At 41.6% G+C, this 14979-nt stretch overlaps 1 protein-coding gene across 1 annotated transcript in view; it reads left to right on the forward strand.

The window, feature by feature from the left end:
• TMX4 (thioredoxin related transmembrane protein 4) overlaps positions 1-14979 on the forward strand; it is an 89967-nt gene that overhangs the window by 39772 nt on the left and 35216 nt on the right. Inside the window, exon 5 of the mRNA XM_089680622.1 lies at positions 6434-6479. Within this exon, the coding sequence (XP_089536748.1) occupies positions 6434-6479 (46 nt within the window). The remainder of the gene's footprint in view (positions 1-6433; positions 6480-14979) is intronic.

Here is a 14979-nt window from a genome sequence, read left to right on the forward strand (position 1 = left end):
TGGCCGAGTCAATCACCTGATCTCAACCCAAATGAGCATGCATTTCACTTGCTGAAGGCAAAACTAAAGGCAGACCCACAAACAGGGAACAACTGAAGACAGCTGCAGTTAAAGCCTGGCAAAGCATCAGAAAGGAGGAAACCCAGTCTTAGGTAATGTCCATGGGTTCCAGACTTCAGGCAAAGCATCAGAAAGGAGGAAAGCCAGTCTTGGGTAATGTCCATGGGTTCCAGACTTCAGGCATGGGTTCCAGACTTCAGGCAAAGCATCAGAAAGGAGGAAACCCAGTCTTTGATAATGTCCATGGGTTCCAGACTTCAGGCAAAGCATCAGAAAGGAGGAAACCCAGTCTTGGGTAATGTCCATGGGTTCCAGACTTCAGGCAAAGCATCAGAAAGGAGGAAACCCAGTCTTAGGTAATGTCCATGGGTTCCAGACTTCAGGCAAAGCATCAGAAAGGAGGAAACCCAGTCTTTGATAATGTCCATGGGTTCCAGACTTTAGGCAGTCATTGCCAGCAAAGGATTCTCAACAAAATATTAAAAATTAACATTTTATTTATGATTATATTCAATTTTCGTTTGGGCCCTTTTGAATCAGGGGGGGTGGCTACTTGTAGGAGCTGTAATTCCTAAACCCTTCCTCCAATTTGGATGTACATATCCATTCTATAACTATAGCTTGAATATGTTTTGGTAAATACATGAAAAAAACTAAAATGGTGCCTGTGTCCAAATATATATGGAGCTAACTGTATATTTCCTTCTCTTATCAAGCCCCCTAATAATAAAAATCAGTGGAATTCTACCCCTGTGTTATGAAATGGGATTGCCTATCAAGGTTTACATTCATCCATCTTCTAAAAAAAACACATATTACGTCTCTGAGAGTTTAGGTAACAAAGGTATTCATCACCTCTCTGATAGATTACAGTACATCTGATGGGGCCTTTTTATTCCCCTATCCTTGGAAGCCTGGCTTTTGTTAATGCATCACCTTGGGTCAGCGTCTATTTCCTGAACCAAAGCTGGCTATAGATGGATCGAAATTCAGCCAGTTCAGCAGGGACTGGCCAAATGTCGATCCATGTGTGACTGCTCTTGCTCAACAGAAATCTAACTAATTGACTTTTGTTGAATAGACTTGCTGGAGGGGGAGTGTTGCTGTCAGAATAAAATTTCCCAGCGAGGAGGATTCAGATAGTGTGAATGGAAGAATCTGTTCATTCTTCTTCTTTTTTTTTTTTTTTTTCAATCAGCCCTCTAACTGAACAAAAACAGAATAATCTTTAGGCAATGTAAGATATTGGCCCAAGGATCATGAAGTCAGTCTTCCTGTTGGCATGTTAGTCTTTGTTCTTGGCTACGTGTATTCAGTACCTTGTGCTACCTTCTAGCTCTGAGCTGCCAGAAATAAATGAGGACATGTTTCCTTCTGCCTGCAGCAGAATGTTGACCTCATTCTTCCAAGATGCTCCTCTCATACCTAGGCACAGTCACTTGAGTCGAACTCAAGGCCTGCATTTAAAGGTACCGTCTGAAGAGAACATCTCAATAAAGCAAAATAAAAACTGTCATGGTTGCCTACTTGTATCTGCAGTAGCCTTTCAAATCCTCTTGTCATGGCTTAAGTCCAAGTATGTGTTGGAGGAGTGCTGGACCCCTGTGGGCCGAGATACAGCAATCAAGTTAATTATTTTTCACCAAACCATAATTAAAAAGGCCAATGAATTTCGGGGGCTCAAAACTCCTCCTGTGTGCTAGCAGTGGACTTGTACTGGACAACAGTTGTAAAATAATACGGATTTTGCTATGGGGGTCTCCAGTCCTAGTGGCTGTTAGTATGGTTACCCAGATCTTATATTTCCTGTACTGTTTTTATATTTGTTTTCCAGTACAAATGTAAACTTGCGTCCAGTACTTAAGCTGTGATGAAGGGTGAGCCCCTGAAATGAGTTAATTTGTGTTCATAAATTTTTGGTGAAATATAGAATTATTACTGGACTTAATCCAGTTTGGTGCTCTCATCCTTCTAATGCTTTATAGATACAGTAGTTAAATTCCAGGCCATGAAAAACCAACTTCAGCACTTTCTGATTGTGCTGATGCTTGCCCACCCCTTCCGGTCCCCTCACATAGTGATGGGCGAATAGGAATGTGTTGGGGGTGGGGTCTAGTGGCAAGCTCTGACATTACCAGGAACTGTCAGAATGACAGCCTTCAGCCTGGAAGTACAGATAGCATTTGCTAGAAAGAGATTAACAGTAACTGCCTTCCTAGTTCTCTCAGTCCTGTTCCTTTTTTTTTTTTTTTTTCAAGTAGTACTGGGGGGGGGGGGGGGGTTCAATGGTGAAGGATCTGGGGGTTCTGGTAGATCACAAGCTTAATAATGACGTGCAATTCAAAATCCTCTCTTGTATTAGGAGAGGTATAGACTCCAGAGAGAGAGAGATCATTTCCCCCGGTACAAATCATTAGTAAGACCTCATCTGGAATATGCAGTTCAGTTTTGGGCACCAATTCACAAAAAGAACATTGGGGAACTGGAGAAAGTACAGAGAAGGGCAACCAAACTGATAAGAGGCATGGAGGAGCTCAGCTATGAGGAAAGATTAGAGGAACTGAATTTATTCTCTCTTGAGAAGGGGAGATTGAGGGATATGATCTCCATGTATACTACATAAGGGGGGGGATATGATCTCCATGTATAATACATGAGGGTGGGATATGATCTCCATGTATAATACATAAGGGGGGATATGATCTCCATGTATAATACATAAGGGGGATATGATCTCCATGTATAATACATAAGGGGGGATATGATCTCCATGTATAATACATAAGGGGGGATATGATCTCCATGTATAATACATAAGGGGGGGATATGATCACCATGTATAATACATAAGGGGGATATGATCTCCATGTATAATACATAAGGGGGATATGATCTCCATGTATAATACATAAGGGGGGATATGATCTCCATGTGTAATACATAAGGGGGTTATGATCACCATGTATAATACATGAGGGGGGGATATGATCTACGTGTATAATACATGAGGGGGGGATATGATCTACGTGTATAATACATGAGGGGGGGATATGATCTCCGTGTATAATACATGAGGGGGGGATATGATCTCCGTGTAGAATACATGAGGGGGGATATGATCTCCGTGTAGAATACATAATGGGGGGGATATGATCTCCGTGTAGAATACATGAAGGGGGGATATGATCTCCGTGTAGAATACATGAAGGGGGGATATGATCTCCGTGTACAATACATAAGGGGGGATATGATCTCCGTGTATAATACATAAGGGGGGATATGATCTCCGTGTATAATACATAAGGGGGGATATGATCTCCATGTATAATACATAAGGGGGGATATGATCTCCATGTATAATACATAAGGGGGGATATGATCACCATGTATAATACATAAGGGGGGATATGATCACCATGTATAATACATAAGGGGGGATATGATCACCATGTATAATACATAAGGGGGATATGATCACCATGTATAATATATAAGGGGGGATATGATCTCCATGTATAATACATAAGAGGGGATATGGTCTCCATGTATAATACATAAGGGGGGATATGATCTCCATGTATAATACATAAGGGGGATATGATCTCCATGTATAATACATAAGGGGGATATGATCTCCATGTATAATACATAAGGGGGATATGATCTCCATGTATAATACATAAGGGGGGATATGATCTCCATGTATAATACATCAGTGGTTCATATAGTGAACTCGGTGTAGAGTTATTCACCCTGAGGTCATCACAGAGGACAAGGGGGCACTCTTTACGTCTGGAGGAAAAGAAATTCAATCTCCAAACACGGAAAGGTTTCTTCACAGTAAGAGCTGTGAAAAAATGTGAAATAGATTCCCTCAAGAGTTGGTTCTGGCCAGCTCAGTAGATTATATACAGGGCATCCAGAAAGTATTCCCAGTGCTCAACTTTTGCCACATTTTGTTATGTTACAGCCTTATTCCAAAATGGATTCAATTCATTTTTTTCCTCAACATTCTACAAACAATACCCCATAATGACAACGTGAAAGAAGTTTGTTTTGAAATCTTTGTAATTTATTAAAAATAACCCCCCCCCCCCCCCATGTACATAAGTATTCACGGCCTTTGCTCAATACTTTGTTGAAGCACCTTTAGATCATAGCCACTCCTTTATGTGGGCTGTATGTTTAGGGTCATTGTCCTGTTGAAAAATGAACCCTCGCCCCAGTGTAAGGTCCAGAATAGGAACAGGTTTTTATCAAGGATGTCTCTGTACATTGCTGCATTCATCTTTCCTTCGATCCCGACTAGTCTCCCAGTTCTGTTGCTGAAAAACATCTCCACAGCATCATGCTGCCCCCACCATGCTTCACTGTAGGGATGGTATTGGCCAGGTGGTGAGTGGTGCCTGGTTTCCTCCAGGCATGATGATTGGCATTCAAGCCAAAGAGTTCAATCTTTGTTTCATCAGACCAGAGAGTTTTGTTTCTCATGGTCTGAGAGTCCCTCAGGTGCCTTTTGGCAAACTCCAGGTGGGCTGCCATTTCCCGTCTGGCCAGTCTACCATACAGGCCTGATTGTTGGAGTGCTGCAGAGATGGTTGTTCTTCTGGAAGGTTCTCCTCTCTTCACAGAGACACGCTGGAGCTCTTTCAGAGTGACCATCCGGTTCTTGGTTACCTCCCTGGCTAAGGCCCTTCTCCCTTGATCACTCATTTTGGCCGGGCGGCCCACTCCAGGAAGATTCCTGGTGGTTCCAAACTTCTTCCGTTTACGGATGATGGAGGCCACTGTGCTCATTGGGACCTTCAATGCTGCAAAGATTTTTTTGTACTCTTCCCCAGATCTGTTCTTTACTCTTCTTTTTACAATCCTATCTTGGAGGTCTACGGACAATTCCTTGGACCTCCTGGCTTGGTTTGTGCTCTGACATGCACTGTTAACTGTGGGACCTTCTATAAACAGTTCATGCCTTTCCTAATCATGTCCAATCAACTGAATATCCCACTGGTAGACTCCAGTCAAGTTGTGGAAACATCTCAAGGATGATCAATGAGAACAGGATGCACCAGAGATCAATTTTGAGTGTTATGGCAAAGGCTATGAATACTTATGTACATGTGTGTTGTTTTTTTTTTATTTTTTTTTAATTTTAATAAATTGCAAAATTTTCAAAACAAACTTCTTTCACATTGCCATTATGGGGTATTGTTTGTAGAATGTGGAGGAAAAAAAAATAATTGAATCCATTTTGGAATAAGGCTGTAACATAACAAAATGTCAAAAGTTAAGCGCTGGGAATACTTTCTGGATGCACTGTAACGGGATATAACATTTATAGGTAAAGTTGATCCAGGGAATATCCGATTGCCTCTCAGGGGATCAGGAAGGAGTTTTTTTTTTCCCCTGCAGGAGCAAATTGGATCATGGTTTATTGGGTGTTTTTGCCTTCCTCTGGATCAACTGTAGGTATTGGATTGTGTATATATGATTGTATAAACTATTTTTTTTTTCATTTTATTAATTGAACTAGATGGACTTGTGTCTTTTTTCAGCCAGACTATGTAACTATGTACTGGCTGGCATTTCATAATGTGCACCATTTTTCACACTCTAGTGTCTGTGGAGTGGCTTCATAGACATAAGGTAGGTGGGTTGCATACCTACTACTTATACGAACAAGAACAGTCCAGCCAGGTGTAGAGGATGAATGCTAACCTTCCGCCTGGCAGTACTCGGGTCGTTGGTTCGAATCTCAGCCACGGGACCACCTGCCTGGAGTTTGCATGCTCTCCCTGTGTCTCCGTGGGTTTCCTTCGGGTACTCCGGTTTCCTCCCAGACTCCAAAGACATGCTGGTAGGTTAATTGGGTCCTGTCTAAATTGTCCCTAGTATGTGTATGTATGAATGTGAGTTAGGGACCTTAGATTGTACACCCCTTGAGGGTTAGGGACTGATGTGAATGTACTATATATATATATAAAGCGCTGTGTAAACTGACGGCACTATATAAGTACCTGAAATAATAATAAATAATGCTAGGAATGAATTGTGAGGCACCCAGTGGAAGACACTGCCACCTGCTTAGATAGAATGCAGATGTTCATGTTTTAATGGTGTGCACTTATAGCGTACATTTTCAAAATAATATGTAACAGGACAGAGAATGATTTTGATAGGAGTTAAATCCAGTTTTATTCATTTTAATAGTGAATTTGCATGGCTGATAATTGGTCCACTTCTTCTTCTTCAGCCTGTCCCCGTTTTTATCCCTTTCCCAGGCAGGACAGGGACGGATGTTTAAATTGTAAATCATAAGCACTGATTGTATTTTTTTTTCTTAATTTGAATGATACTGAATTCTGTTCACTTTTAGGATGACTGGAATGGCGGGACTGTTTCATCTCTCTGGATGGATCCGGGTAAGAACTACTACTATACATCTGTAACAATACAGAAAACACATTACACAGCTTTCTGGTTGAACTAAATCCTAAACCAACTATGGGCAGCACAGTGGCTAAATGGTTAGCACTTCGGCCTGGCAGTACTAGGGTCCTTGGTTCGAATCCCAACCACAGCACCACCTGCCTTGAGTTTGCATGTTCTCCCTGCATGGGGTTCCTCCTACACTCCAAAAGACATGCTGGGAGGTTAATTGGATCCTGTGGTAAATACGCCCCTGGGTTTAGGATTTACAGCTCTTAAGATTAGCCATTCCCCCTGGCCATGAAACAGCTTTTTGTTGAAAGATCAGCGAGCGCTCAAGATTCTGATGAGGTCAGCAGCATATGAACTAGAAAGAACCTGCCTGGAGTTTGCATGTTCTCACTGTGCCTGCGTGGGTTTCCTCCGGGTACACTGGTTTCCTCCCACACTCCAAAGACATGCTGGCAGGTTCATTGGGTCCTGTCTAAATTGGCCCTAGTATGTGTATGTATGAATGTAAGTTAAGGACCTTAGATTGTACACCCCTTGAGGGTTAGGGACTGATGTGAATGTACAATATATATGTAAAGTGCTGCATAAATTGGCGGCACTATATAAGTACCTGCAATAAAATAGTAGTTATTAAATTAATCATTGGTGTCAGTGAGAATAGTGCCCCATTATTGGCATCAGTGGGAGGAACAGTGCTCTGTTTTTGGTGGGAGGAATAGTGCTTCATATCAGTGCCATGTTATTGTACAATATATATGTAATGAGCAGCACAGCGGCTAAATGGTTAGCACTTCCGCCTGGCAGTACTCGGGGCTATTGGTTCAAATCCCAAACACGGCACCACCTGCCTGGAGTTTGCATGTTCTCCCTGTGGCTGCATGGGTTTCCTCCGGGTACTCCGGTTTCCTCCCACATTCCAAAGACATGCTGGTAGGTGAATTGGATCCTGTCTAAATTGTCCCTAGTATGTGTATGTATGAATGTGAGTTAGGGACCTTAGATTGTACACCCCTTGAGGGTTAGGGACTGATGTGAATGTACAATATATATGTAATGCGCTGCGTAAATTTACAGAGATATATAAGAACCTGTAATATTTAAATAATAAATTGCTGCGTAAATTGATGGCGCTATATAAGTTCCTGAAATAAATAAAAGTAATAAAACTCATAGAGATCATTCAGATGGACATAATACAAATACATCCACATAATTTGTAGGATCTTGCTGCAAGAAAGATCCTGTGTATCTGCTCTATGCATTTAACGTTTGTGCAACATTCGCATGTGTCCGCTGTACGGGGGCTGTATTGGAGTCCGCCACTGCTAGTGCCGACATGTTAATAGTGCGTGAACAGCAGCGCCTGTGCTGTTGATTACACGTTGGTCGGTCTGAATGCGTCATTGATGCGCCGACAGTCCACGTGCTTTGGAATGACCTCTGACAATCATTCATGAAGCGCAAAACAAACACTCTTGTCAGCACTATTGGTATGAAAGGCCCTTAGGGGTGCAAATCCACAAGCGAGCTGCAGAAAGGTTCCTCCCCACTCTTGTTCATGCAAATCTGATATTGCCACTGAACTTCTTCACACAGCACACTAGATCAGCTGTCCACTTGAGTTCTGGGAAACCAATACTGAAACAAAGTGAAAGGAGTAAGGCACACTGGCCTCGTGCAATACGATAAAAACTCTTTATTAAATAAAACCAGTGCCAATGAACTCACAAATGTTACGTTACATAGTGCATATATCAAAACCAGCCCCATCACAGGAAACGTGTTGATCTGCAGGGGTACAACTGACGCGTTTCAAGGGCAAAGTCTTTCTCTGAGCCCTGAAGAAGAAGGCTTTGCCCTTGAAACGCATCAGCTGTGCTCCTATGGATGAACACGTTTCCTGTGATGAGACTGGTTTTCATATATGCACTTTGTAGCATGCCGTTGTGAGTACATTGGTATCAGTTTTATTTAACCATTTGCCGCCCGCCCTTTGGCCGAACGGTTGGCGGCAAATGTCATCAGCGTTCCGGGTGGACGCCATATGGTGTCCTCCCGCACATGCGCAGATTGCGCTCCTGCAGAGCAGCGCGATCTGTCACCGGCCATGTACCTAGGACACGGCATATGACAGATCTGAGTATCGGCCCTGTTGCCGGTACCATGTGACCTGCTGTGACCAATCACAGCAGGTCACATGACAGTTGCATACAATGGATGGCTTCATTCATGCCATCCATTGTATACTAGTGTCTAGCTGTGAATGGTCACAGCTAATCACATGCACATGTCATGTGATTAGCTGTGGCCAAATCACAGCTAAGCACAAAAAAAAAACCCTGAATGAATCGATGTCATGCAGGTAAATGCTTGCTTATAGCAAAGTAATTCTTTGCTATAAGCAAATTTGTGTAAAAAAAAAAAAATACTGATCGCTTCCGCAAAGTAGTGCAATGTTTTATGGTAACATTGTACTACTTTGGTCATAGTGAAATATGAAAAAAAAAATAATAAAAAAAATTAAATATGTGTGTGTGTGTGTGTGTGTGTGTGTATATATATATATATATTTGTGTTTTTTTTTCCATACTGTCACCAGTCAGTGTCCCTGATCACCGCCATGCCAGCTATATGATGACGCTGTACTGCACTGTAATATGTAAAAAAAAAATAGTGAAACTAATTTTTTTTAATTTTTTAATTTTCCGAAAAATTATGACAAAAAAAATACAACTTCAAAAAACTTGCCATTCCTCTTATGAAGTACGTCGTACTGTCTACTTTGCAAAAAGGGGTCATTTGGGGGATATCTGTACCGTCCTGTCCTGACATTTGGGGGATATCTGTACCGTCCTGTCCTGACATTTGGGTGATATCTGTACCGTCCTGACATTTGGGGGATATCTGTACTGTCCTGACATTTGGGGGATATCTGTACTGTTCTGACATTCTTGGACCTCAAGATATTAGATTGGCTGTCAGTACTTCAGGATTGATCAATATTCAGATCTATACCATAGTTTGTGAACTCTATAACTTTCCTACAAACTAAAAAATACATCCTAATTTGGGTTATTTTCACCAAAGACATGTAGCAGAATACATCTCGGCCTAAATTTATGAAGAACAATTATTTATTTGGAAACTTTTATAACAGAAACAAAAACTTTTTTTTTTTTTTTTTTCAAAATTTTTGGTCTTTTTTTGTTAATTTAGCAAAAAATAAAAACCCTGGCGGTGATTAAATACCACCAAAAGAAAGCTCTAGTTGTGAGAAGAAAATGATAAAATGTTAGTTTGGGTACAGTGTTGTATGACCGCGCAATTGTCATTCAGAGTGTGAGAGAGCTGAAACCTGAAAAATGGCCTGGGCAGGAAGGGGGTAAAATTGCCCGGTATGGAAATGGTTAATAAAGAGTTTTTATGGTATTGCACAAGGCCAGTGTGCTCACTGTTTTTGCTTTTTTCAGTAATCATTCATGAATGCCTGCCCTATGTCATTCTGTGCATGCACTTCAGCCTCATCAATTATTCATTCAGACCAAAATTTTGTAATCGGTGGTGCCTGCACATTGTTTATATTAGCCAGGAGCAGCAACTCGATGGGGTCCCTGTATGCTGCTCGATGTATTCATGTAAATGTTAGTAGAAACCTTTACATGCATATAACATATGGCTGAAGTAATGGCCCGGGAAATTCAAAAAATGTCAAAAAGTGACATTCACTAAATACACTAAAATCACATAGTATAACATTCCTGTATCAAACCATTTCACATACATTTTGTCCCGAGTGCTTTGTCCGGCGCCCTGCCTGCATTTTTACTGTTCTTTCCGCCTGGAAACTGAGAAATGTCCATGGCATCCAAAAAGCGTCCCTTTAGGTCAGAAGCGGTTTTAGACCGGCTAGAGAACAGCGATAGTAAATCAGAACCACTTGCAGAATTGAGTGATAATGATTCGTGGGGGAAATTCCTCATCAGACACTGAAAACGATTCTGCGACTTTGCTCAGTGATGTGCGAACTTGGCGCTCTATTTCACATTTCAGTGTTTTTGGTTTGATTATATTATTGAATTAAATTTTATTATTATATTATAATTTTTTTATGATTATTTATTATATTATTTATGATTTCGTGTTTCAAATTTTATCATTCCCGGGATGTTTACTAGACTTTTGTTCGGACAGATTTAAGAGAGTTATTCCTAAAAAGTACAGTCCTACAAAAACAACAAATTTCCACTGAAAACAATGTACTGCTTTGAGCACAGAAATACTGACATAATCAGACCGCTGAGGAGGCTACAGTGGAGTTCCACTCACACTGTAAAAAATAAAACTGTAGCTGCTGACTTTCGAAAAACAGCCACTCACCTGTCCCAGGATCCCTCGGTGTCCTCCCCGCAGCCCATTTCGCCAGCCTTCTGGTGTTCCAGGCGCCGGCATCCTTAGTGTTGGCTCCCTGTTGTGACAGCTTGTGACTTCACAGCCGGGTGCCCACTGCACATGCGCAAGAAGCGTTGCACTTCCTGAATGACCCCGTAGTCTTCTGAGACCTGTCACGTGTCCCAGAAGACTACGAGGAGGGAGGGGTGGAGGACAACTTCCGATCGCCTAGGCAATCGCAGTGGGAGCGGGTACCTGTCAATTTCGGGTACCCGCTCCCCAAAGGTGCCAATCCTTAATGGGGAGCGGGTCTTTAAAGCGGAACTTCCCCTTTTGAGTGGAGCTCCGCTTTTAGTTTGTGATTTTTACAGCAGCATCTAGATGTCAGCATTTCTCCTTCACCCTGGTGTGTGTTACACTGTTCAACAGGTAAAAAGTTTTGGGCATAAAATTAGCTAATCTTACATAATTTTGGGGTGCTGAAAACGAAAATGACCCTAAAAAATGTTGATTGGCACTAGTTTCCATGATATATTCACCCATCTAATGACGTAAGCCATTCAAAATTATGATGCAACTTCAGCTGCATATTGCGCAATTGATACTGGTGACCAATAGAAAATTGCATGTATACTGAGATGATGCAATATTAGCCTTTAATTGCATCACTTCACTGCATAAAAGCTGCAGTATCTGTAGCTGATTGTAGTTCGTCTTTACATTTCGTTTTATGCTTATATAGGCTACTCAGTAATGCCTCGAACTTGTGTGAATAAAGCAGATAATTTCTGCTATGTCTGCGGTGAAATAACTTTTATCTCACAAAAAAGGAGGATAACAGGAATGATTAAGAAAGCCTACAACTTGTATTTTGGCTGCAAGATAGGAGACCAGGACAAGAGCTGGGCACCACATATATGCTGCAATTCTTGTGGGACGGCACTGGAGCAATGGTTGAATGGAAAAAAGGCATCTATGCCTTTCGCTGTGCCAATGATTTGGAGAGAGCCAACAGATCATGTTAGTAATTGTTACTTTTGTATGGTGCCTCCAATTGTAAAAGGGCTAAATAAGAAGAAAAAGTTATCTGTGCACTATCCAAATATTCCATCGGCAATACGTCCAGTTCCTCATGGAGAGGGGCTACCAATTCCTAAAGCACCAGAATCCTTTGTGGTTGAGTCAAGTGAGGAAGAACCTGAAGCGTGTAGTCACGTGCAGTTGTAAGAGATAGCCCTTTCCTCGAATACAAGAGAAAAGCCAAGAGAAGCAAAACCGACACAAACTGAAGACAAAACTAGTGAGAATCCTAAGTATTAAAATGATTCAACTTAGCTTATGGCTATAATTTTTCTTGGTAATCCTATGCAATATATTATGTCATTTAGGCTTTGTTATGTAGTCAATATCACTTGCTTTATATTTGTGGAAAGACATCTATCTATATAATTATTGTGCATTATGTAGTCATTACGCCTATAGTAGAAAACTTTTCGTTTACAGAAAAACTAGAGCCAATTGACAAATTTCATTGTTATATTTGAACTCAGAATGTGAAATTCATTAAGAAATGGATCCTTTTGTTTCCAAAACTGGCAAAAAATAAAAATATGTTGAACAGTGTTATTGGGAACAAGTTCAAGATGTCACTGGCCTCCCCCGGCTCATCATTGTTCATTACTGTTGTCAGCTGGCGGGTTAAAGCGCTGTCTACACACCGCACTTCATTTTCATCATGTCTAACAAATTTGGCAGTGTTTGATGCTATTACTGTAAGGTTTCACTTTTTTTTTTACTTCTTTTATGGATGAGATTTCCAAACCTGAATTTATTTTCTGGTATCTTGGTGCCATCTACTGGCTGTGTCAATGAAATGGATGCAAGTCCTTTATTCTGCCAACTAAAAAAAGTCACAAATTCCAATTCACATGAAGCTTCTCATTATTTTGTAAAGCTTTTTGTGGGATTTAATGAAAATGTGTAGTTTTTAAAGATTTTGAATTTCAGCCAACGCTGTACTTCTAAGTTTACAACTTAGGTGGAGGAAGATATAATAGTTCCTGATTTATTCCAGCTTTGTATTCATGAAAAATACTTTTATATTTAGGTATTATCTCACCCTGCTTTTGTACTAACCTCCTTTCAGTTCCATCTTTCAAAAAGCTATAAATGAGAATTCAAAAATCTGTGTTTGAAGAACATGCGATGTACGCGGTTACGCAGATAATCGCATATCTATGCATCTGTAGGCACATAAGTTCAAGTGGTTCTAAAGGCTCAAGGTTTTTACCTTCATGCATTCTCAGTGGATGCAGGTAGTCCTATTCATTTCGGGATGCGGGTAGTCCTGTTCATTTCAGGATGCAGGTAGTCCTGTTCATTTCAGGATGCAGGTAGTCCTGTTCATTTCAGGATGCAGGTAGTCCTGTTCATTTCAGGATGCAGGTAGTCCTGTTCATTTCAGGATGCAGGTAGTCCTGTTCATTTCAGGATGCAGGTAGTCCTGTTCATTTCAGGATGCAGGTAGTCCTGTTCATTTCAGGATGCAGGTAGTCCTGTTCATTTCAGGATGCAGGTAGTCCTGTTCATTTCGGGATGCAGGTAGTCCTGTTCATTTCGGGATGCAGGTAGTCCTGTTCATTTCGGGATGCAGGTAGTCCTGTTCATTTCGGGATGCAGGTAGTCCTGTTTATTTCGGGATGCAGGTAGTCCTGTTTATTTCGGGATGCAGGTAGTCCTGTTTATTTCAGCATGCAGGTAGTCCTGTTTATTTCGGCATGCAGGTAGTCCTGTTTATTTCGGCATGCAGGTAGTCCTGTTCATTTCGGGATGCAGGTAGTCCTGTTCATTTCGGGAGGCAGGTAGTCCTATTCATTTCGGGAGGCAGGTAGTCCTAGTCCCAGTTAGGACACAGTCGCTTTTCTCAGTTTGACAGCCGTGTGGGTGCAGGGCCCAGAATGCACACTGTCTGCGTTTCGGAGCCACTCATCCGCATTCACATGGCTGTCAAAATGGGAGCAGCGGCCATGTCTGTGCAGCCGCTGTGTCCTAACTGAAATGAATCAGACCGCCTGCTTGGGAATGCACAGAACACCCCGCATCCCTGTGCAGGTAAACGCTGCCCTCGCACTGGCGTATGTACGCTATAGCAATTCTTACCCTTTTTTCAGTCAAGGTACCGTTTTTAGGTTTTGTGTAACCACAAGGCAGGCTTGTTCCACCCGCCGGCTTGTATACATATTTTAGACATTTTGCCAAGGCACCCCTGAAGAGACCTCAAGGCACCCCAGGGTGCCTGGGCACCCTGGTTGAGAAAGGCTACACTATAGTACGTTCATGTGAACAAGGCCTGGAACCCCACCTCTAATACAGAACTCCCCATGACTTCCAACTAGTCTGCAAAATAAACCAGGGCTTTGCTTCATACAACTGCAACTTTATGTGAAGCCACACAACTGTGGGTGCAACCAGACTTTGCAGAGGAGCCTTGGTCAGCATTGTAATTTCTCTTGTACTGTATGTAGCAAAACCTGTTTTTTTCTGTATGTTAAAACAGTATAGTTATAGTGGAAAATGAGTTCCTGCTATATCACTTCAGGCTAGCACCTTTTGCAGGTATAAACCATAAAAACACAACTCGTACTGTTTAAAATTCAGTAATACACCGTCTCACCCTGCTCTGCACATGCTCAGTTGCTCTCCTCTCTTTTTTTGGCACTGTGCCGCATTTGTAGAGGCCGATCTGCCGGCAGCCTAAAAATGTACTGGGGCTCTGGTGTTTTGGATGTGATCACTTAACCAACCACAGCTGTTGTGATCTATCAGTGAGCCTAATTAATGTGAGAATATGTGGAAGTAAGACACTGGCACAGAATGCAGTTTGCCAACTTCCTAATTTCCACTTTATTGAGGAAATAACAACAGTAACATTTATAAGTCTCATGACGCAGGCGAAGCATATACGATGATTGGGTGAAAAGTCCCCTAGATTTCCTGCGTGTTCTTCCATCCGTGTTGATATCTTCCAATCATTGTCACCAAAACGACTCATTCCCTTTTATGGGGGTTGTTTTACATTTAAAAGATACTTTT

The sequence above is a fragment of the Staurois parvus genome, unplaced genomic scaffold, assembly GCF_062004578.1.
Source record: "Staurois parvus isolate SC_StPar_1 unplaced genomic scaffold, SC_StPar_1.0 ptg000248l, whole genome shotgun sequence".
NCBI lineage: Eukaryota > Metazoa > Chordata > Amphibia > Anura > Ranidae > Staurois > Staurois parvus.